Source organism: Sinohyriopsis cumingii, chromosome 2, assembly GCF_028554795.1.
Source record: "Sinohyriopsis cumingii isolate HCF-2022 chromosome 2, ASM2855479v2, whole genome shotgun sequence".
Classification (NCBI taxonomy): domain Eukaryota; kingdom Metazoa; phylum Mollusca; class Bivalvia; order Unionida; family Unionidae; genus Sinohyriopsis; species Sinohyriopsis cumingii.
The window spans coordinates 7,957,450-7,983,325 of NC_142962.1; the positions used below are offsets into that span (position 1 = coordinate 7,957,450).

The following is a 25,876-nucleotide window of genomic DNA, read 5'->3' on the forward strand; positions in this document are numbered from 1 at the left end:
CAGGTTAACTCGAAAAGCCAACCACGATGATACTGGCAAAGTTGTACTCACGAAATTAATATTGTTGATGCCTTTGATAACTCCTTCTTTGACCATAGTATCGCGTTTGTTGTCGTTTATGGGGTCCGAAGGCACGTGAACGCTGTCGTCTGTTGGGCTCACTAGACTCGACAGAACGAAGCTTTCATCAGTTGTCATGGCAAATAATCTAACAAGGTATCAGCGCACCTAAACCGCTCTTGTTACGTTTCAGACCGTGGGTCGGGTGCGTGGCGGACAGAATAATAATACGATAATATACCGGTTTGGAGTGTCTATAAAGGTTTTTCTACGTTTTGCAGGTCATCTAAAACCCTCAGAAAAAAATCTTGCTTGATTTTAGTTAAACATTCTCATGCTTAACGGTGGGAAGTCAGTCTAATATTGCCAGGAACACTGTTTTCTTATGTTGTTGTTTTTTATCGTGCGTGTTGGGTACGCCATTGTTCTTTTAAGTAATGACAAACTTTAATTGAATGAAGGCGAGAAAGACAGTACATGAAGGAAGTACTCGTACATCAGGAAATAATTTAAAAAAAAAAAAAACGGTTCCAAACTACGTGTATGTAGCAAGCCATATCTAACAGGACACAATGTTGAAATGTTTGGTACACCATTATCTTATCATGGTAATGATAAACTTTACTTATATGAAGACGGGAAAGACAGTACGACAAGGAATCAGAAAATTAAAAACAGTCCTGAATTACTTGTTTGTTGTAAGCTGTATCTAATAAAAGGTCGCAGCGTCCGCTGATAATGTTGATACCACCCTTACTCACAATTTATGCAAACACAAACACACATGTGCACAAGTACGCATTCAAATACTGAGTGTAATTTCTCTGACAGTTCAGACGACTATAGGATTTGCGTCGACGTCGTTATAATGCTAACAATACACCATCTTTAGACATTAAATTATCGTGACCCTCAGCTTGACCGATTGCCGCATGCAATGGAAGGAATATAAGACTAGTATTGAAGGTAAAATGTATACATAGAGTTCAAGCAAAACCAAACTTGTATCACTAACAGTAATACGTAAGTTTAACTAGATTTTGGAAATCGGAAGCTTTGATTATGCTGTAACCTGTGCCATTTCACATTCTGTGAGTGCAATTTTTCCCACTGCGATTCAACCGGTTTGTTTTTGATTAATACATTGCAATTAGCCGATTACGGAATTTATTAACCGTTTGAGCCACACAAAAAAAAACAACAAAAAAAAAAAACTTTTATAACTGCTTGCAAGTTATTTTGAATGTATAACTGCAAATCTTGTAGAAAAATCCAGATGGCAGCCAAAGCCCACAGAACACGTTATCTAACTTAACCAACTGCCAACGTTTTGTATAAAACGTTATTTAGATATTATTTTCTCCGATATAATATTTAGCTGCGTCCATCGATTATTTTTAATTTGGTTTATTTATTTGCTGCTCGTTCAACCATACAGTGTGTATGACATTTTTGCTTCAGTCACATTTATACAAGTGACCGTGTTTGGAAAGAAAAGGTACAAATAGGATTTTGTTTCTTAAAGCCAACCATGGTCATTTAATCTATATAATTCCAATTTTCTTCCTATAATCAATTACTCAAGAACTCGTCACATTAAGTACATTATTTTGTCCCTACATTAGATTTATTTTCGTTATATTGTCCGTCCGTGCATTAGATTTGTCAGTACTGAATTTGTGTTTGTGTCCTAACCCTAATAACTCATAAAATCAAATGTTAATCTAAAGCATCTTCAATGATGAACTCACATTGAAGTTCTCGGCATCGCTTATGGACATTTTTCTAAGACCCTGACCTATAGACAAAACAACACCATGGGTAACATATTTCAATTCCTGGAAACGCATAAATAACAGCTAGCTATATACTAGCGCCAAAATACCAGAGTCCTCTCAACTCTCATTTTTGTCAGTGAGGCTCGAAAAGAGAATTAAAAGTTGAAAGATATTACCGTAAAACTTATCTATTCACTAGAACAGAAAATGCTATTCTGCGAGTGGACACGCTGCTGCGAGCAATCAAAACAAACAAGAAGCTCATCCGCGTTCGATAAATAATTATATAAAGTACATAAGCGAGCATTTCGTTAGCAATACACGTAAACGGGGAATTTAGCAGCCACCCCTACCCCCACCACAAACATGCTCAGGTGCGGGAATAAAACAGTATCGCGCAACGATGTCCTGAAATGGATCGAGGGAAACAATTCGTTTTCACCGTTCTCCTTCATTTTTTTTTCCCCGTTTTGAACCTATAGCTGTATTGTCCTGCCATGATGTCTTAAGTAGTTTCAAAACGTGCTTTCAAATGTCATCAGTTCGTGTTAGGATTACAACTATTTTAGGCATCCTGCACATATTCCGAAATTTATAATACTAACAAAAATACTAACAAAACTCAGACTGTTCAGTTAGTTACGATGTCCCTGTACACAAGAGAAATTCGTTTGTTCCTTCCGTTCCCTATTGCTATCTTTGTTATAACTGCAAGATTGATAGCACCTCACAGTTTATTGACAAAGCGTGAGATGCTAAATTACGATAATGTTAAATACATTTGACAAGCTAAGTGTGTTAATTATTTAGTTAGAAAGGCTGTCACCTGCAAAGGATAAGGTGGAAGTTTTTCTCTAGACATTTGCGATAGTTAAGTCCTGTCTGGGGATGGAGTCATTTGAAACTTGTATTTATTCAGTCACTAACGCTTTCTGATGGCACTTATTTGTCTTCTTCCACTCTTTAAACAATGCTTAAATATTAAAGGGCTTCTTAAAACACTAGTCATGGACTCTATAATAGTCTTGATATAATAAGGACCGCCCATTAAATAAGTGCCTGACTCCCTGAATTGTGTTTATACATGCAGGTGCTTGCCCCAAAGGAGATAAAGGGAACAATTACCTAATTTGCCAGAAGAACCCTTAAATTTACTAGATTAGAATATGCTCACATGACATCCTGAAAATGATACAGAAACTATATTTAGAATTATAGACCATAATATTTACATTAATTATAGACCATAATATTTACATTCGCTATTTCGGATTTCACTGCAGTTTTATACACACATTTTGGGATTCTTGCTCTTCTCACCGAAACCGGAATCCACTTTCAAGAAATTGAATGTCAAATTTTACAAGCTCAATAGTTGTAAATCAGATTCTAATATTTCAGAGCTGTACAATTTGCATAAATACTTGAAGAGTAAACTACTAACACCTGGTATTTAATTAATAGAACTTTTAAAATAAATATTCTTGACTTTTACTCCAACACAGTAAATAAAATCACAGTTCCACTCCAGCTAACAATACCCAAATTTGCATACATAATGTATTAGAGGTCCCAGAAGCTGAATATTTTCTCGTGTTGTTATAAATTGCATGCTGGAAATCTGATCTCGATTTCGAGCAATTTCTCATTCTGAGACCTGGAAATTTTATTAATTGGTGTTTGTTTCTTATTTTATTTTCCAATGTTAAACTTAAATGGTGTGTAAATTCAAAACCAGGACACAAAGTCGCGAGCTTATACAGAGCTCTAAAACAGTTTGTTGTGTTGTGTATAAAACATATACACACTTTTTAAAATAAAAATCATCAATACGTTACATCTGATGTATATAATTTGTGTACAAAAATATGACTGTAAAGATTAATTAAATGCGAGAGGAATAATCATTCATAGATTCTCATTTCATTTATGGTGAATAACTCCAGTTGTAGTGAATAGAATTAAATACAAATTTATGCATTTTATTTTTTATTCCTGTGCCTGATTGCTTCTCAAGCCTGCGAGAGAACCCTACCAATAGTGATGTTAGTAGGTACGAAGTTAGATCGCTATTCTTAAAAAAAAGATTTTGCCTCTGAAAATGTTCTCGGGTAATAGCTACACTTGGAATGTTTACGAAAGTTTAAACAAGCATTTCACACTTGGAATTAATAATTTTGCATGGAATTCTGCAAGACAACGGCTACTTGCTTTTGCATTAAATTCGCTATAAACAACCTGAACAAGGCTTGGTACAGTGTGTGTGTGTGTGTGTGTGTGTGAGAGAGAGAGAGAGAGAGAGAGTTCTGACGGTCAGCATTTTGATGAACTGTGCTCTCTCGGTAGATATGTTTTTGTATAAAATAAGGTCCTAACTGCTTGTAATGAAAATGGTTTCATTAAACAAACTTTTTTTTTGCAAATTCGTTCAAACAAAATATTCATAAACATATATCCATTTGGCAATATAGCTCATAAGCAAAACATCAGTAGGGTTTGTGTGTATTTAATTATTCTGAATTTCATTACAATGCGGTGTTTGAGACTTATTATAGTTATAGCGGTTTCAATTCGATTTATGACAGCTCGACTTTTCAAGCAGGAGTAAAGTTAAAAAGCTTATAATCTTAGCAGCTAAGGCGGCCATGAAGGAAATCAGATGTTACAATTTCATTGACTGTATTTTAATGAGATCTTTATTAGCCGAACAAGAGTAGCAATAAAAAAAACACAGCAATTTGGCCATATGTGTGTGTGTGTGTGTGTGTGTGTTTGTGTGTTTGTGTGTAATATATTCAGTCTTTAATGGTACTAATAATCTCAGTTCAATATCCATGTATACAAAGTCAACTGATTCATTTTTCGGATCCTTGGAGAAGTGCATTCAGCGTTACTCGTCGATATTGCATCATAGCGATCTAGTTTAAATACAGCGAGGCCAGACATGGGTATTCGGGCTCTGAATTAAAATCTATCTCAGTTTCTTCACACCCCTGTTGGTGTCTTTTTGACACGGTTGAGTTTTGAATAGTACAAGCATCTGATTCCTTAATAGCGTCATCGCTCTCAGATATTACTGTATCTGAATTTGTTTTCCCATGACTCATGACAGGAGACGAGTTGGACCCTTCATCAGCAGGCTTGTCCATGGCAGTTGATGCGCTGTCCTCCGAATTCATTTGGATTGAAGGCGCATTTATTGTTCCACAGTTTGCAATCAATGGAACTTGACACCACTCAGAGGAATGTACATCAAACATACAATGGTGCATTTTCTTTCTTATGGAGTCAGCTTCTTTATTATCACGAGACATACCTAATTTATACTTAAGTCGATACCATTTCTCATCTTTGTCATCATTTACATCATCCAACAAACTAAGTCTAGCATTGTCTAGTTCACAGCTACTGTACAGACTAGGAAGAGAATCGTCTGGAATCTGTGTTCTTGGGGAGTAATTGTCATTGGATGGATTATGCGACTCGTCATTGGATGAGTCATGCGACTGGTCATTGGATGAATCATGTGACTCGTCTTTGGATGAATTATACAACTCGTCCTTGGATGAATCATGCAATTCGATGTCATGGTCTCTGTAAACCTCTCTATTGCCCATAAGATTATTCGGATGTTGAATGGATGCCATTTAAACGCACATCACCTTTTCTCGTCGATTAAGTAACTATTCTGCAATGAAGAAACGGGAAAATGGCTTTTATGAGTTTCCTTGTGGATAAACATGCAATTGATAAGTGAGGCAACACCCTCAGTCTAACTAAAATCAGATCTCCGCTGTCCTAAGTGAAGATCTGATGACGACCGCGTAATGGTAATGTTCTGGTGACCTTCAAATTAGCCAATGGAAATACATATTCATGCTCTTCGTCCACACTGCTCAGTCTCCAAACGCTAAGATAGAAGACTTCACCTGACTGGTTGATAAAATTAGCGAATATGGTAATAACATAGAGTACTAGAACATGACGCCAAAGCGTCTTCACGTATAACAGTGGATATCTGATTTTAATCATATTGGCAACACGCTTATCCTCCTCCCTCTTAACTATTCTGATAGTGTGTGTGTGTGATTTGGATTTTTAACGTAGCTTTAATAATTTGTCAGTCATATCGCTACGATGTCTGCAGTGTGGCAGTTTATAGGCTACTGCTGTCTAGCACTGGGGCATCATGCCGCAGACATGTAGCATGATGCCCCACCCAGTCACATGATCCTGACACCAGGTCAACCAGTCCTAACACTAACCTCTTAGCGCTGAGCGCCAAGCGAGGCAGCTGTTAGCACCAATTTTGTAAGTCATTTGGTATGACTCGAACCCACGACATCCAGCATCCGCTGCGGACGTTCTAACCACTAGCCCACCGAAACGGTAACTGTTCTGATAGTAAGTATTACATATACACAAAAAGAACATATGAGTTGATAAGGACTACTATAATTAATAAATATGCGAAATTGTCCGGAAACTAATCATAAAGAATTTTTCTTTCATGTTCTATATACAATTTTGGACAGATCACGTGAGATGTTACTTGCCCAATGTAATATCCACTTGTCCCAGGCTTGAAGACAATGCATATTTCCGCCACTGTTGAGTCAATGAGCAATCCAGCATGACCACACTCCTCTATGTAAGATTATATTTTCTATCAGTATATGGTAATTCTTTACTCCCGTGCAGTTAGCAGAGACATTACATTCCGCAAGACCGCTCCGGTGGCCTAGTGATAAGAGTGGCCTCCTCGGATGCGGGAGGTCATGGGTTTGATACCCGGCCGAGTCATACCAAAGACTTACAAAAATGGTACTAACAGCTACCTCGCTTGGCGCTCAGCATTAAGAGGTTAGTGTTGGACTGGTTGGCCTGGTGTCGGGATAATGTGACTGGGTGGGACATCATGTTACATGTCTGCGGCATGATGACCCAGTGCATCACTATAAACTGCCACACTGCAGCCATCGTAGCGATATGACTGAACTTTTTTTAAAGCTACATTAAAAATCCAAATCTCTCTCTCTCACACACACACACACACACACACACACACACACACACATTCCGCAAGCTGTACAAATTTATATCAATGCATCATACTGCCCTTTCAACGTGTGAGACATGGACAAGGAAACAAATAACCATAACGGGTATAATGTATGGCTGTTCACTTTACAGAAATGTAGCAACAAACTGGAAATGTGAATTTAATGTCTCATTCCCGCTGATTCACGCACACGTGCTACGTGTGTTTTTTAATCTGTCGTTCCAAAATACGACACAGAACAAGAAATAAAATTGATATCTCGGAAACGTTACTAGAGAGAACGAGAGTGAAATTGTACACGGCAAACATTACCGGATAATGTTTGAAAACTATTTTGCTTTAGCATTGGCGCGAATTTTAGTTGTTGATATTAATAATGAAAATTTCAAGAAATCGGGTGTTTGTTCCAATAAAACCAACACAGTGTCTAATGTATTTGCGCAGATACTCTAACATCTGACCTAAGAACGGTGTCAATGGAACAGATACAGTCTGTATTGAAACACGATATTGTCTGAGTCAAAAGTTATTTTTTTCAAATGGACACTTGCTCTTTGACAAAATTGACAATCGTTTGGGACTATTTTACGAGAAACAAATGAAAGGTGCATCATCGAAGCAAAAATGAACGAAATTATTTCTTCTTCTTTCTCTCTGTTACCATTTAAATTAAAACTATGTAATAAACAGATTCTCAAATAGGTAATGATTTAATATTAATTTTTTTTTAAACCCGTTGAATAATGTTTAAATTTCGCTTGCCAAAGCTCGCAAAAGCTGTACATTATTAAACTCATTTAATTAATATTTAATCCTTAGCCTTTTGAGATCTTCTATGTATGGAGCAAGCCATTTGAGATCTTCTATGTATGTAGCAAGCCATATGAGAGCTTCTATGTATGTATCAAGCCATTTGAGATCTTCTATGTATGTAGCAAGCCATTTGAGATCTATGTATGTAGCAAGCCATTTGAGATCTTCTATGTATGTAGCAAGGCATTTGAGATCCTCTATGTATGCAGCAAACCATTTGAGATATTCTATGTATGTAGCAAGCCATAGATACTAATAGGACGCAGCGGTCTCTTGTATTTTTAATACTATCCTTATTCAACTTTATTCCAATACATACGTGCCAAGTATGCACTAAAATAACGCAAACCCTGTTTATTTACTTTGACAGTTCAGTCCAAATAATTGTAAGGCTGTCAAAGCACAAATTTCAGCGTAGGCTATCAAGACACAAACTTCAGCGTTTGAGTGACACTGACAATCAGCCTCACAGATTGCCGCATGCAGTGGGGGAAGAATATAAATTAATAATTGAAGGTGAAATGTATACATAGAGCTCATGCAAAACCAAACTTGTGTTACTACGGTTCTATTAATGTATTGCGGATAGCCGGTTCAGGAATTTACTAACCGTTTGAGCGATAGACGATGTGTGCATTTTATAAGAGCTTGTAAGTTATTTTGACTGTATAAGTGCAAATCTGGTATAACAATTCATATGGAAGCCACCACCCACCATAACTAGGTATGTAGCTGAACCAATAATCGAACGTTTTGTTTAAGAAACTATTTGAAAATCGATTTCTCTGATAAGTTATTTAGCTGCGTCCATCTATTATTCTAAACTTGGAGGATTTATTTCTTGCTCGCTAGCAGCAGGGAGGGCGAATCCTACAAGCTACTTTTTTGATACACCCCATCCACTGAAACTTTTCCCGATAGAAGCGTTATTTCCATGAAATAACACTTTTATTCAGAAAACGAGACAAAAAAAAATGTCCTTGAAAATGCTTTGTATTTCCGCTGATATAACGCGAGTTACTTCAATAAATCCGACTCGTATCCGACATAATTTCCACGGTGAGGTATCATCGAAAAATCAGGTGTAGTTTGCACCCTCCCTGCTGCTGTGGGAAGACGAAGATTTCCAAGGAAACATTTTCATGTTAACCATACAGTGTATCAAGTCCGATACGGTATCTTGTTCTGGGATCGTGTAAATTTATTGTCACAAATCCGTGCGGGGTTCTTTGAGCGCGACTAAAGAAATTCTTAAACTTATTAATATCCATATCGCCGCTACACCAGGTTTGATGAATATTTCTCAGCGTGTGAACATCAACTCCATTAAACACCGCAAGAAGATTACAGTTATCCCTGATTACTTTTGGTATTTGTGTATAACGCTGAGTAACATAAATCACATCAGTGTTTTTATGACGACCTCGTGAAAATATTCTTGCAGGATTTTTTTGCTTGTCCAGCATCACATCATCATACACTACTAGGTTATTTATTTCCCCGTTAAGGTCTTCCACGGAGGGAGCTTCTTCAATATCAGTTATAAATTCAACAACATCCTCGCCGTCTTCACTCAGCGCTTTTGCACTCTCATTAAAATCTTTTATAACATCATAACAACGTTGATCATCCACAGACGGAGCTATCAAGTATAGTTTGTCCCATTTCATCCACTTCATTATCATGTTCAGTAGCAGTTGCGTTTTACCTGATCCTGACGGTCCTATGATGATCATTCTGATAGAATTTGGTAGCACGAAATTATGCTTGACTGGTTCTTTCCTTCGCGTCGCAGAAAAATCAGTGATCTCCATTTGTATATAAAGAATAATAATTATGGATTTATATTGTGTAAAGTGTAAGGCACGAACCCCTACAAACGACATAACAACCATTACAACAAAAAATAACAGACAAGCACTCTCTGGTACGTGTGTGCGATGTGGCACAAAAAAATTTAGATTTCAAAAAAAAAGCCTGACAAAGTCAGCGGAGGTGACATTGCAGCAACCTTCGGACGACTTCCAGGTACCCCTTGGGCTAAATATCCCGGAGAAAAACATCTTCCGGGATACAATTACTGCGGTCCAGGGACCCGACTAGATATCAGACTTGATGAACAATCTAAACCAAAACCGGGAGAGTATCCGATAAACGCTATCGACGCAGCGTGTCACATACATGATGTTGCTTATCGAAGTAAAGATCTACAAGACAGGCATATCGCGGATGTGAAATTAATTCATGCACTAAGCGCCATAAAAAATAAATCATTTAAGGAGTCACTCGCTAATTGGTTAATAAGATCAGCGATGAAATCTAAATTAGTATTAGGCGCTGGATAATTAAATAAAAATGGAAGCGATTTATTATTCCCCGGCTGGATACTGGAGAGGTAACTCAGCAATTAATAAACTCGCCAGCGCAGCAAAAGTAACACGCAAGGTTGCCAAAAATTGGCTATCAAAACAAGCAATATGGCAAATCTACCTACCACCACCTCGACAAATCAATTTTGCACATTTTGATGTTAGTACCCCCAATGAAGTTCATCAGGCTGACATACTATTCCTGCCTCATGATACTGTCCGTAGAAAAACATACAAATATGCGCTAACAGTAGTTGATGTTGCTAGTAGATACAAAGAAGCAGAACCGTTAGCGACTAAAACAGCGTCCGAAGTCGCCTCTGCGTTTAAACGAATTTATCAGCGAGGACCTCTAAGCTGGCCCCGATTATTACAAGTTGATCCTGGCAAGGAATTTCAGGGCGCGGTATCATCGTTGACAAAGCAGCATAACGTTGTTATACGACGAGGGCATACTGAAATTCATCGGGATCAGGCAATTGTTGAGCGATTTAATAGAACACTCGCTGAGAGATTATTCGGATACCAGTACGCGAGGGAATTCATTTACGATACGAGATCTCGTGAATGGGTTGCAAGACTGCCAAACGTGATAGCCGCGCTGAATAATGAAATTACCAGAACAACAAACATGAGACCTGTAAATGCAATCACAAAAAAATATATACCCGGCGTCGAACGTGGACATATTTCAACGCAGCCACGGACGCTAGCGTCCCCACTGCTGGGTAATGTCACCGTTAGGTATTTATACGAACCAGGCGAACTAGAAGGAGGAAAAAAAAGAGCAACCGATCCCACATGGAGTGTTACTACACATAAGATATCCAGCATAACAAGATCAACTGGGAGAAACGCAATCTACAGATTAGATTCGACTGCTCCTCAGCGTGGATTCACACGCGAGCAACTTCAGGTGATTCCCACGGATACACAATTACCACCTCGATCACTTAAATAACTGCAGCAACACCTCTGCGTCGATTACACTCAAGACAGGTCAGCATTACATTTTCACGCGTATGACCGCGATTACTATCTATTCTATCTACGGTAAATTGCCTTGGATTATTTTTCGAATACTGCCACAGCAATAAACAATTACAACTCGCGCAGTGATTATTCTGCTGTTGTTGTAATTGTATAATAAATGTTTCGTCGAGATCAAACTCTCTGCCATTTTTTTTGTCGCTCTGTTTGTAACCGGCTAATTTCTTTCTTATTGTATCATCAGCGATTGATCTGTTGATGCTGTCGTTGATAACATCATCTAATACAATTCTTTGTAACTGAGCTATCCTTCTTACTCTTGACACGGCTAAATAAACTAAATTTGACCACTCGATGCGATCATCAACAATCCAAACTGTTGTATCTGAAATAGTTAGTCCCTGCGAACTGTGGATGGTCATAGCGTATCCTAGCGTCCACGGGGATTTGCTCATTTTCAGTGCCTGTTCAACAGCATCAACATCAACGATAACAATATCATTTAATACTAAATTTTGTTTTTCCGATTTTCCTGGAATATCAACATCAATATTCTGCAATCGCGTATCAGCTGGTCTATAACACAACGGCACTGGCAACATGGGAAATTTCTTCTGATGTAACTGAAATAACTGCTGCTGAAGCGTGTCCCTGACTATCTTTCTACTTGCAACAATTAAATCATCTGGTTTCCACGTTTCCCAAAAGTCGCTCAGCTCCGTCTCTGGAATTATTTCACGCATTATCTCACACTGGACTTTATTGGTTTGTAGCCTGATCAACGCCTTAAACTCTTTCAGCGTTTCATCGAGTGCTCTGTGATCGTTAGTTATTTCCTCATAATAATCTACAAAAGTTTTTAGCCACGTGTGTGGAGATTCACCTGTAAATGGCGGTGGTTGACCATGATCGCCGCACATCACCACTGCGGTATTTTTTTTTAGCAGCCAATCCAGAAACTGTTTTAATGTATCCAACGGCACAGTGTCTATCTCATCCCAGATGATTTTCTCAGGGATATATTTCGTCCCCATCCGCGATGGTGTCCACGTACCACCACTGTATTTGAAAAAACTGTGATACGTGCAAGCTTTTACTTTGCGTTGTCTCATCTCCCTGGCAAGTCTGTGTGTGGGTGTTAGCACAATCATGTCAGAGTTTCTAAATAATTCAATCGCTCGAGTTGTTTTACCAGAACCACCAGGCCCGTTCAGATAAACTGTTTTGTGTCTTGTAACAGGATCGTGCACCGGCGGCGACAACGACGTCGAAGGCATTTCTGCGCTGCGGTATTTATCTTCGATTGTCACATCAGCCGATTCACAATATCCGTGTAACATTTCATTCTTTATTCTCCACGAGCCCCACGATGGATCATCCGATATAACATTATCCAACAGCGCTGAGTGTTTTTTATCAATATAAAATGAATCCGTTGCAACTCTTACTGCGACAACAGGGAATCTATTAATCATTGACAACAAATTTATGGATACATAAGCTAGCATTGAAGATCTCAAATGTGTGTACTGAGATGATTCTCCGTCGATATAACTAAAAACAGTCCCTAGCTTTTCTCCGTTTGACAGAAACACATCTTCGCGGTTACAGAGTATGTTGTTCGTGGCTGCATCAGCGACAACAAGATCCAATTCAGCCTTGTCCATGATTAATCGACTGTGATGTTGTTTATGATCATACGCTCCACCTTGAGTGAATTTCCCTATTATTCTTCGTCCTAGATCTTTTGCTGTGCTTGCATCATTTTTGATAATATCGTCGATAGAAGTTTCTGGATATTCTCGTGACCAATCTTCGATGACTTCTTGTGACGTAACCGGAGTTGGCAACCAAACTTCGGTTTGACGACAATAACATATAATCGCTTCGCTGACCGTCAGCGACAACAGTATTCGACTGTCAAGCATGTATCGCAATAACACTATCGGTGCCCATCGCTTCTCAACGAAATGTCTGCCAAACCAAACATAACACACAGGATGTAAATCCTTAGCGAATTTAAACGACGACACACAAGCAAATCCTGTCAGGTCAAAATCAGGTAATGGTCCGTTTACAGCAACTCTTGTCATCGAGTTTGTAACGTGGCCAAACCGTTTAAAATATTCGCTGCATTCTCCACGCCCAAGGAAACTTCCTGGATAACACGCCGTCATGTCGACGGATATCATACCGCGGTGATCATATCGAGTATTCCACAAACCGCCGTGTCCGTATTCAACACAGCTCTGTTGGATATCCGCAAGAAAACTTTTTGGAGTTGGTCTCCATGAATTTCGTTCCCGGGCTACATGTGCGGCAACACCCGGGACAGTAAAACAATGTCGCAGTAACGTATCAGTGTCCGTCGCATGATATTTTTCTGCGAGTTTTTTCATTTCGTGCTGTAACGCCGCCGTTCTGTATATTTCCCCGTCGGGTCTCACAAACTGATTATATTCTCCATCTTCGCTCGAGAATAACCACACCGACACTGGATCGGTTTTACTTATCCGATGAATACAATCAAACATATTTCCCGAGTAATACTTCACAACACGGTCTCGCGGAAATATCCTAACCTGGTCAGTCCAAGCGTGACTGTTATGATCGATAATATTTATTGAAGCTCCATTGCGATTATATTTTGACTCGTACAATACCGTACCGGTTAACGATGAAACCGTTATAGGAAATCTCAGCGAGCGTTCCAACGCGGCAACATCATTTATTGACGCTCCTGTATCCGCTACTCGTTTAGCCCATTCTGTTATTTTATTTTTTCTGATCTCGGTTAGACCATTTCCACGTGGTGCATTTTTAAAATGTTCCATTACTCGCTCAGCTACACAATTCATCCTTGACTCTGTCAACGGCGACACCCTCATCGGGGCGAGTTTATCGACACTTGGTTTCTTTATCGGATAAATTCCATAAACGACCGCGGTCACAGGATACGCTCTGGCATAATACGGTTTATCAATCCCAACAAGTACTCCCGGGTTTGAGTCTTTGCTCAACAAAATGGTTTTTCCGCGCGGATCAAGAACAGGGTCTAGTTTGTCTCTGATAATCCACTTTCGGGTTCCCTCGTCGTCGACTCCAACAATAAATTTTATCTGCACGAAATATCTTCTATCGTCGAGATACCCAATTATGTTACGCGCGATTGTATCGTTGATGGTACCATCAATGATGAAACTCAAGGAGTTTTCACGGGAAACTCTTCGAGGAGAAATGCTCTGCATTTCCGGGATAATTTTATACGAAGACCACGTGTGTGCGGCACCATCACGACGAAACTCTTCTTTGGCATCCTTGATAACACCAATTACCGTTGCTAACTCTCTTCGTCGTGGATCAGCGGTTAACCGGTCAAGATCGAATCGAGAACCTGCGGGTTTTATTCTGGATAGTCTTTCAAATTCCTCCATTATTATAATTAAGACAAATATTTAAATAGACAAATATATTATATATAATGAACGGAAACTCAAAGAGTTTCTCATGCAAGTGGATCAAACTAAATTCATCAGCGCCGTGTAACAGACGTTGCAGAGGCGAATACTGTGGACAACATGCTCAACAGGTCCGCGGTGGGAGTCTAGGACCGATACCGTGTATCAGATGCGGCATTGGAGTACGAGGAAAAACGCAATTATGTTCAGCGTGTGGAGGAAAACGCTATCGAGAACTAAAACGGTATTATGATAAAAAATATCCAGCCTCGAACACTCTCTCGGAGCGTGATTACATAAATAAGTTTTCAGACAAATTATGAATTAGACAAATGATTTGCTTATAGTATAATGAATCAAGAATTCGTCCCCGAACAAGAATTTGTTCCACATCCAACTATTCCAAATTATGAAGCGTCACACGATGGTACAGTCAGACACTGCCGGCGACGGAAACCAATCGGTGTTGTATCCAATACCGGTTATCTAAAATTCCATGCTGGAGGAAAAGATTATCTCTGTCATCGTTTCGTCTATGAATGTTTCCATGGATTGATCCCTAAGGGTCTTGTCGTTGACCACGTTGACGGGAATCCGGCCAATAATGCCATAAACAATCTTCGGATGGTCACGCAACGCAAGAACTGCTTACTGGGTAACACAGGTCATTGTAAAACAGTTGGAAAACGGGCTGTTAAGTCTCGAAATACAGAGACGGGCCAAGAAATGATATTTCAATCAATGGCCGCAGCTGGCAAATATTTCGGTATTTGTCAACCTTCGGTACAACGAGTCGCAAATGGGATCTACAAAACAGCATTTTCAAAAAAGCTTAAACAATATATTTCATTTTCCTACATACAGCTTATCCTCGACGATAACTCGTAAACACTCTCATGCAATTTAAAAATATAAAAAATATAATAATATGAATCACGAAAACATAAATGTCATAATTGTTGAACTCGAAAAATTGCAACAGCGTGGTTTTAATATTTTACTAAACGCTGAAACAATTATGTCAGATTTTGAATCGTTGAATGAGCGCGCCGGCAAGAACAATCTCGCCGCGTGTTATAGGTTCATTAAAAATATACAGAATTACGTTTACGGGTCACTTGCGTCGATAACTGACGATCAGGTATCTGAATTCGTTCCACTGTGCGGCGCAGTTGAGAAGATCAGGCTTGGATTGTCACAACAATATGAGACTCGAAAATTAATCAACACCAGGGTACGACGGCTACAAGGTCACATAAAGAATCTTGGAAACGCTAACACTTCCGAAAACTCTTCGAGTTTCGAAAACTCTTCGAGTTCTGACACGGAAGCGCCTACGGGTACTAGTGTTTGTGACTCCGTCGACGAAGTATAAGTGCGTGGAAACGCTAACACTTCCGAAAACTCTTTGAGTTTCACACACTGAAAGTGTCTCACGCTTTGTACATTTTCACGGTAAAAAAAAAATAATACATTTTTTTTTTGCATGAGCGATGCTAGCGTTTCCAATTTCAGATTTTGGAAATGTTTTACATTTTCAGGATTTGCTCGAGCGCGGGCGCATCAATACAACAATGAGAATAGTTCATAATCTGTTCTCGTTGACACCAAGCTGTGATCATATGATTTTGCTGTAACAAAGTCAATTGTGACGGAGTTAACAAGAAGTCTTCGTTGCCATACACGTCAACGATTATTTTAACGGGGAAATACTGTCCCGAGAAACTCTTTGAGTTTCCAAATGCGGTTTTTATTGCCTCGTAAAGAATTTGCTTATCATGGATATAAACTCGTGCGTGGATGTATTCGTGTTCCATTATACACAACTGTTTTTTTTTTAATTGTGAAACGCTATGCATTTCCAAAATGTGCTTTGCGCATTTTCAGGATTTCACCAGTAAGTTCACGGAGACGGTCTCGCCACGCAGGTCCAACAAATTTCCCCGTTGGTCGGTGAGTTTGAAATTTATCGTTGACAACCACGGATTATTACACCGTAGATAGACGGGATTGATTGGTTCTTGCACAATCAGAAACCCGGGCGGATCTTTTGGTGTGAACGTATACAGAATAAACCCCTGCGTCGCCGTCGTTGTGTCAGCGCTAGCGCTGCCAGCGCTGTAGCTACCGTCGATGACGTCACATACAAGATTGACCGCGATAACATCTGTGATATTTACGATCCCGACGGAGATGTGTCTGCCGTCCGCGGTAGTGCTGTTGTCGTGCTTGAGAATAACCGGCTGCGGTTTTGTTCGCGTGTACGCGGCAAGAATATCTTCGAAAGATTCCGCGATGAGATCCTGAACCGATTTTTTCATCGCGGGCACATTATATCCAGGAATTTTAAATTTTGGAATATCTTCCACGCGGATATTATACAACGTCGCAAATTTTATTCTTCTGTTCGGGGTAGGATCATCCAGAAATCTTTGAATTACTTCTTGATTTATAAATTCCATCGCGGATGCGAGTTTGTTTAGTTTTTCTATGGTTGTGATAATGTCCCCGCGTGGTCTTGTTATATCAGAAATATAATCTTGAAAATATCCCCGCAACAGTTCTAGCTGTTCTTTATGAAATTGTTTGATCGGATCAAATAAACTAGATTCTATCGCGGTTACGTGCATAAAAGAGAAACCACGGTCGGGGGGGTGCCCGGTTCGGTGAAAACTTAACCCCAACTCGTCTTCGAGGACTGAACTGAAATAAACTCCATCAATTATTGGTGGATTTTGAGGTATACCAAATTTGTTGGTCCGCGGTCTCGCGAAAAGGTCGTGTACTTCTTCTTTCGTGGTCTCGAAATCTGATTTTTCAGGTTTTGGTAGATCCGGTCCGACCTCGGGTTGTTCTTGTGGCCATCCTAATACAGACCTGATTGAGCTTTTATAAATATCCACGGCGTATCCCGGTGTTGAGATTTCAATGACCGTAGACAGCGTTGGTTCGTGCGCGGTCACAGATATTTTGGCTTCCTTGCCGGTGATTCGTTTTATTTGGCGTTGTATCTCATTGTTGATTTCTTCGATCTGATAACTCCCAGTGGGGAGTGTAATTGTATCCCATTCAAGTTCACGTTGTTGTGGGTCCGCGCTGGGTCTCCCGAACACTAACGAATTATTCGGCTGCAAACCACCAAATGATTCCGACCTGATATTGGGCCAGCTGTGATACACACTGAGCTTTGCCAACGCGATTTCGTTCACACGAATTGGAGTTCGAAAATTAATACCGAATTGTGGTGTCGTCGAGGACACTGAGATCATTGTGGTCCTTACCGGTGTTGTGTTTGTGACTATTTGTTGAAGCAGTTCTTGTGACATTATTTATTTGTTTAGTTTTCAAATAGTCATTGTACGCATCTGACATTAGTTTGAATTCAGAATCTGATATCAACGCAGCATCGCTGGATTGCGCGTCTAACGATGATGATATCAGCGATGATAATTTCTGATATGCGGTCGTGGCTGTATTTAATTTTGTCGTGTAATCGTGTAATTTTGTGTTAGCACACGAGGATATTTTTTTTGCTATGATGCCGAAAACTCCTGCCGTGGTTGTGGTCGCACAAACAGAGATCGTGGCAGCGACTACTGCTGTTACCGGAGTGACCGCTGATAGTATTACTCCCGCGGATGCAACAACGGCGGATACTGAATAAACCATAACGTCTAACACTGTTATGCGTCTGCGGTATTTTTTTACTTTTTGGGACGTCGCGTCGATGACAGTTTTTAACTCAGATTGCCACTCACGGACTTGATTGTATCTATACGCGGATGCTTCCATTATTACTTTACCCGGTGACCAATTAAGGTGTTTCGGCGACAAATTCCAGACAATACCAGTAATTGACTGTGGCTAATCCTTCCGGATTTTCGGCTTCCAGCGTAAAAGTTTCTTCGGTTCTTTTGTTTATCACCACAGACGCAACTCGGGAAAACTTGCTAGTTAAATCATGTCTGGTAGATATCTTAAATTCTACAGCAGAGAGTACTGTCAGTCTGTATATTCCAGTAACATCTGCAGTATGTGTAATAGTCTTGTTTTGTTGTGACCATGTTTCCCTTCCTGATTTTATCGTACACACAAGGTTTTTTGGGGTTACTCCGGCAGGAATTTTAATTAAATTAAATTTTTCCATTATCTGCGGAATTCCATTTACTACGTTATCTAATGTTTCCTTAATTTCGGTGAGTTTCATACTGACGGCATTAGGTTTCCCGAAGAACTCATCTACGGTGTTAAGAACGTTTCTGCGAAGTCTTCCAAACTGGGTCACATGAACATCATACTCAGCTCGTAACGTGGATAATTTGGTATCTATGACGCTGTCGGCTGTGTCCACATACTGTTTGTTTGCTGCATCGTCGTTCGAGGCTGGATCTCTGAGTACGGTTATTTTGTTTCCATTCATGCTGAGTTCTCCTGTCATCGTGTCACCGTCTTTTTTCACGCACTTGTCAACACCTTTATCAATACTGTCTTTGATGCTTGCGATTGATATATTCGAGTCTTTGATCCGGCCGCCATCACTAAATGCAACGAAGTTATCCTTGGTAGCTCCAAGAACTCTGCGAATTATATCATTCCACTTAATGTTGCTCGTTCTTAGTTTTCCTTGCTTGTCTTGAAAAATAGCAACTTCATCTGGGTCAACTCCAGCTATATTCAAAAGATTATCGACTTCATCTCGGGTCGCATATTTTGAGAGATCAACATCTGTGCTTGGTTTGACTTTTCTTGTGAAAGGTCTTCCGTAAATATCTACCATTATTCTTATTGCTGTTTTTTAAATGCGAGCATGAAAATGCCTAGCATTTCTCGATGCGGTATATTCATGCACTACTCGATGCGGAGACGTTGCTGGATTTCTTGAGATTGCATCAAGAACATTTAAAACCTCGTTCCCACAAATGGGCGGATCAACTAATGTTTGTGTTGGTAACGTCGACTGCCACACTGGAACATTATAAAATCTGCTGTTGAGAGTGCGAGGCACTCCGCGGACATACCTGAGAAACTCAACTGGCGGTGCTAAACCGTACGAATCAAAATAGATAATTCCACGTGGATCGATCGCGTAAGCAACCCAGTGAGTTCCAGGACCGTCTTTGTTGTCGAGATTGATAATGCCAGTTTCTGGATTATTCGGTTGTTGCGGTAATTGATCTCGCATAAATACTCCTCTGAAATGTTTTATACGCAATTTTTTAACAGCATCTAATAAATCAAAATTGCTCATTGGAGACTGCGTCTCACGAAGCGTTTTTAAACCCGTTTTGGGTACCATGATGCCGGAGTTCCTGGTAGTCTTAGCCCTGATCCGCGAGCGGATCTCCCCTTTTTTTTGTATCCATTTCCGGTTGCCTTTTTAAGTGCCATTCCGGCCGCTGTTCCAACTGCACCGAGTGCTGCGGCTTTTGCAACGGCGGGTGCTGCCGCGGCAATCAACGCCGGTATTGCTGCGAGAAGAGGAAATATTCCACCGGTTTTAGTCATGTCCTTGATAGCTGCAGCAGAGAAATTAAGTCGGACACCGGTTTTTGCTGTTAGTGCCTTATTAAAATGGTTAAGCTGAGTATTAGTCAACGACAATTTGTTTGGACCACCAACAAGTTGATCTCGTTTTAGTGTTATTGATGTCCCGCACGTGCTTGCGTTCTTCGATTGCAATTTCTTTGTCTGACCGGAAGTCAAGGTGACATTAACGTGACTGTATGACATTATATTTCAGAAACTAATCTAATTGTTATATGTTTTCTACTGGAGCGTCAATAACTCTCATTCGACCACCAACACCTTCAAGCAACATTGCCTTATCGGAGAGTATAACTGCGATCGCTCTGAAACCACCAACGGGAAACTCACCTACATGAGCTTTGAAGTGTATATCAACGACAGATTGTTTTGTTAGATCCAAATGTTCCAGCGAAAAGTAATAAATCGGATACAGCGTTGTAAAATCTAGTTGTGATATCTGCAACCCGGTATCAATATTTTGATCACGTCCCATAAATGTCATCAAACGATGATACGCACGTGCAACTTGATTATTTTTAAAATTTATCGCTATATCCTCGGATGGTTCTTGATGTCCGTTTATTCGCAGCGAAACTTCAGAGACAGCAAGTTTGTCAAATATCATATGCGATCGTGTTTGACTATTTACTCTTGCGTTAGTCTGGAGTGCCACGAAAATATGTCGTGGTGCTGACACCCCCTGCTGTGATGCTATGTGCCACGTGAATTGCCCAGCACCGGCACCCTGAATGGAATCTGTAGATGTTGTCAACCATGATATCAATGATTTACCACCTGTGTCCATGAAAGAGAGTAACCGTTGCTCTTCAGTGATTGATGGGGACATCACTGGCATCCACAACGCAAGCTTGAATAATATTACTTTACCGGCAGCGACACCAGCATCATCGTCTCGCCAGATAGCGTCAACGTCATCACTTTTTCGGTTAAGTACAACTGTATGATTGGCTCCAAAAATAACCCTTCTGACATGTCTGCAAAATCCAAAGATGTGAGACAGTGGAATTGCTCATGAAAATCTCCTACGGTCACCTGATAACATTAATTTACGTGTAGCAAAACCTAAATTGTAATCTGCATTCATCGATAATACTGCGGGCGTTGGATTATCTCCAGCTGCGTTTCTTACATTACCTACAGTAACGTTTCTGTGATCGGGATGATCAGAATTATCCTTAGCGAACATCATAGTCGGACCAGCTGATCTAGTGTAATCATCTGAGTATCTCGCTAATCCCAGGATTGTTGTAGCAACGTCAACATTATCCTGAATTATTTCAATTTCTCTTCCGTCAATGTTGTATGAAGCACTTTTGAACAGCGCCATGATACCGTTGTTAACAAAACCAACTCGAACATTAGCTCCGTATGCTGTATTAGCGACAACATCTGTTACAAGTTCACCCGTGACTTCAAGAAATGCTTCAGCGGGCAGGAAATATCTACTTGTATCCTGGACTCGTAATTCAATTCGTCCGCGTTGATTAGGTACTGTTGCCTCATAAGAATAATACTGATAATCGCGCACGGACTCATCTTTTAGTGTTGGTGCATCCATGTCAAACGCTGGATCAGATATAGGTTTAAACATTTTATATAAAATTATCGTCTTCTAAAACGAAATCCGCTTCCTGATATCAGGCTTGTATTTATTTGTTCGGGTGTTTGGGTTACAAGCTCTGCAAGTTTTTGATTGGCGGCCTGATTTATTATTTTACCGACATCCGCTGGCATAAGTTCAGTACTCGCCAGTTTCACCGGTGGTGGTTTTTTTGATCTGCGAATTAACCGTGACAGTCTGTCCTTGATTGACGCGAATGCTTTCCCGGCGAGATCACCAACAGATCCAAGGGCTTTATCCTTAATGACATCAATAGCTTTCATCGACAATTGTTTTGCAATCGGTAATGCCTTAGGGGCTATTCTTGAAAACAAACCAGTAATTGTATCACCGAGACCATCTCCGTAGGTTGCTCTGTATACTGGTAATCGTGAGTTCACTACGCGGACTGGTAACACGCTAGCGTGTCTGGGTTGAGAATTGTGCACGATCATTTATTTAATTATTATTTCTCTAACTAAATTCACTAGTCGCTGTGGTAACCATCCGTGAGTTCATCAATGAGCCCCCGGTATGTACTTATATCCATAAGACCACGCTGAAATAGTCGCTGACAGATACCTGCGGCCTCATTTATAATTTCTGGGGAGTTGTTTCCGGCGCGTTTTCCTCCGATGAGAACTTCTAGTCTGGACACATCGTTGACGACGCTATCAGGACAGATGTGGTCGTATCCGCTGCCTGTTTTCTCTTTTTCTTGTTGTTCTAATTCAGCAATTTTTTTGTTTATTGCGTTAATTTCTTTTTTATTTCTATAATATGCAGAAATTGCGGCTTTGTGCTTAGCCTTATTTTCCGGATTGCTTTGGTCCAGTTTTTCTGTTTTTTGTTTATTTATTGAAAGATCGAACTGTTCCCTTATCAGTTTATCTTTTTTCATGATTAATTCTCCTATTTGTTCGGGCGGCGGAATGGGCGACAAAACAGGAGTGGAAAAATCATCATCATCATCGGGAGCACTAGCGCCCATTTGTTCAGGCGATAAAAATTCAGGCACTGGATCGGGCAGTGTCATTTGCCGGGTCTGTTTTAGAGCTTGTGTTTTCTTCGCCGGTATTTTTGCCTGCTTTTTCATTTCCCTTTCCTGTATTTTTGCCTGCCTTTCCCTTTCCTTTGCCTTCATTCGTTGGTCTCTTAGTTCCTTATTAACCCCAATTACGCCAGTTTTTATAAAATTATAGGTATCATCAATGCTAGCTATTCGAGAAATGCCTCGGTTTACTTTATAAACATAATCCCGCCACTCACCCTGAGTCATACCCGAGCCAGCTCCTGGTTTTAGAAAATCTTGCCGGTTAGGATAATTTAAGACAATCCAAGTAGAAAACTTCCTAAGCTCATCTATGTTAGTAAGCGGAATATTTTTTATTTCAGTAATACCATCTTCGGTAAATTTATTAATAAATGTTTCCTTAGCAACTGTCACTACTCCGGCGGCACCTGGATCAGCTGCGGCACCTGCATCTGCCTGTTGCTGTTTAAGTTCTTCTATTGCTTGAAGTAGCCCTCGTTTTGATTTGGTAGGGTCAGCAGGATCAGGTTTTCCTACAATTGCAGTTTTAACTTCACCAGTAGCTGCTGTAATAGGCTTAAATAATTCCTCCGCAGATGTTGCAAACTCAACTCGCGCTTCTTGTCTTGCTTTTAATTTTTCTTTGACGGAATCACGAACCGGAAGAAATTTTTTAATCGCGGCTAGTCGTTGTCGTGCCAATCTAGTTGTAAGTGCTTCTCCGATATTTGCCATTATTTATTTATCAATGATTTAATTCCGTTAACATGAAAATGTTTCCTTGGAAATCTTCGTCTTCCCACAGCAGCAGGGAGGGTGCAAACTACACCTGATTTTTCGATGATACCTCACCGTGGAAATTATGTCGGATACGAGTCGGATTTATTGAAGTAACTTGCGTTATATCAGCGGAAATACAAAGCATTTTCAAGGACATTTTTTTTTGTCTCGTTTTCTGAATAAAAGTGTTATTTCATGGAAATAACGCTTCTATCGGGAAAAGTTTCAGTGGATGGGGTGTATCAAAAAAGTAGCTTGTAGGATTCGCCCTCCCTGCTGCTTCGCTGAACCACACTGCATATGGTGCATGTGACATTTCCGTTTCAACCGTACGTATACAAGTTCACAAGTGCTTTTGCTCTCTTGTGCCCCGCACATCCTAGGGCCGGGCCTGACCAAAAATATTTGCATGTTATATTCTGTGGGTAGTATGAGGTTGCGAAATAATAAAGGTTGAATTCCCAGATGTAAGGTGTGATCTCAAAGATCATGTTATTTAAGACAGTCAAGAATAACGTGTTTTGCCGTCTCTATTTCACCTCAACACCAATACTTATTGTCAGATACAGGCTACGAACATAACTCGTAATTTAAACTTGTATATATTTTCCAATGTAGAATGTACAATCTATTACATTTTGGCCTTTCTTAAATTTATACCCATGTAACAAATGGGATATTATGTTCCCGACTTAATGGCATGCAATTGTTGTTAATACTAGATGGTTTCAGTGAGGAGAAAAATATTCTCCAATATTTTAAATGTGTGACTAAGATTTCAGTCATATCATCAGAATCTATTGCGTTCCTTTGTCTGCAAATAAAAATATAAATTTAAAAAAAAATATTTGATGAGAGTAAGATAATACGGTATGCCGATGTATCAAGATCAAGGTAAATAAAAGTACACTGTCAGAAACAACGTACCTTATGATCAGAACTGCAGAGTGTCGGGTAGGATGAAATTAGTCCAACAGTGGTTGAGGTTGAAGTCTACGCCGTACATACAGTAAGAAGTGTTTGTTTTCGTGACTAATTGTATCTTTTTAGTATTGTGGATGATATGGAAAGGTCAATTAAATATTAGTTCTAAGACTGATTTATCAGCACGGATTTCCATTGCAAATAAAAGAGAGAGAAATATTTACATGTTTTTCGATGACTTGGCACTGCAACCGAATTCACTGTCTTCTTGCTCTGTTTTGTACTAACATACTATTCCAGACCGAATACTCGGTTTATTTTATGTATTTTCACTTGGCTGGCAATTCACCGGGATATTACAGAATGTTGGCATGCTGTAATCGGTTGGAAATAATTAGCTTGCTAATTAGTTTATGTCAGCGTGTCGAAACGATTCAATTATCAACAGTTATTGAAATACATCCCTCAGTGACACTGAGTAAGCACTTAATTAGGTTGTCATGGAAACGCTCTCGGCATCGCTGCGACGATTGATTCACCTTGGATTGGACGAGCGTATGGCACATTTATGGTACTGAAACCGAATTACAAGATAAAATCAAATAAAAACAAGAATTGTATTTGGGAAGGCTTCTTTAATAGATTTTTTTTTCTTATTGCCGGATTTAGGCATTCTAAACGATTTTAATTGATCGATATTTTCTTCTTTATTGAGAAAATGTCTTCAAGAAAATCGTATAAAATCTGATATTTGCTATTAAAATGTACAATTTAACAATTTAGTAATTTAAAATTTTGCCAGGCCATTCTATGCAATAAAACAGTGTAATCAAAAGTCGTCGTCAAATGTACAATTTAGCAATTTTGCCAGGCCATTCTGTGCAATAAAATAGTATAATCAAAAGTCGTCGTCAAATGTACAATCTGAAAACAGAAATATAGGTTTTTGCATGGACAATTCGAAATGCAGATTGTAATGTTGTGAAGGGGCAAATTTCTGGCGATCTAACAAGAATACATTAGTTGAGACCAGAGAACCATTAATTAGATTTATGGAGACAGGCGCGTATCATATCGCCATACTACCGTGTTCGGAAATGTCCTTTAGAGAGATAATTTTGTTCCTAATTAAGCATTTGTTTATACAGCAGCCAGACGGACTATTAGGGACACTGTAAACTTCATTTTCGCGGTAAAGTTGTCACAACTGAGAAATCGCAGAAACTCTGTTACTCAAACTACCAGGTCAAGCTGACCCCGACTTTGGCGCCTCTGAAAAAGGCGGCAGAGATATTTGATTCTGATTGGTTACGTTAAATAAGGGGCAAGTTTCCCCACACAAAATTCTCTAGGTTTTAATATCGCCACATCGGAAATTTTAATCAGTCTAAGCTTTTCTGCGAGAGAAACCCGAGTAGGCTCCAGGGATTTGCGAGAAATTCCTCGTAAAAGAACTGTTGTC

The 25,876-nt window shown here is 39.7% G+C and overlaps 1 protein-coding gene across 1 annotated transcript; it reads right to left on the reverse strand.

Moving 5' to 3' along the window:
- Positions 1-4,356: 4,356 nt before the first annotated feature.
- On the reverse strand, positions 4,357-24,677 carry LOC149804308 (uncharacterized). The gene is made up of 2 exons (XM_089932492.1): positions 24,418-24,677; positions 4,357-5,526 (listed from the first exon to the last, which is right to left on the reverse strand). The coding sequence occupies exon 2, from the start codon at positions 5,483-5,485 to the stop codon at positions 4,757-4,759; it is 729 nt and encodes a 242-aa protein (XP_089788618.1). The 5' UTR covers positions 5,486-5,526; positions 24,418-24,677; the 3' UTR covers positions 4,357-4,756.
- Positions 24,678-25,876: the final 1,199 nt, after the last annotated feature.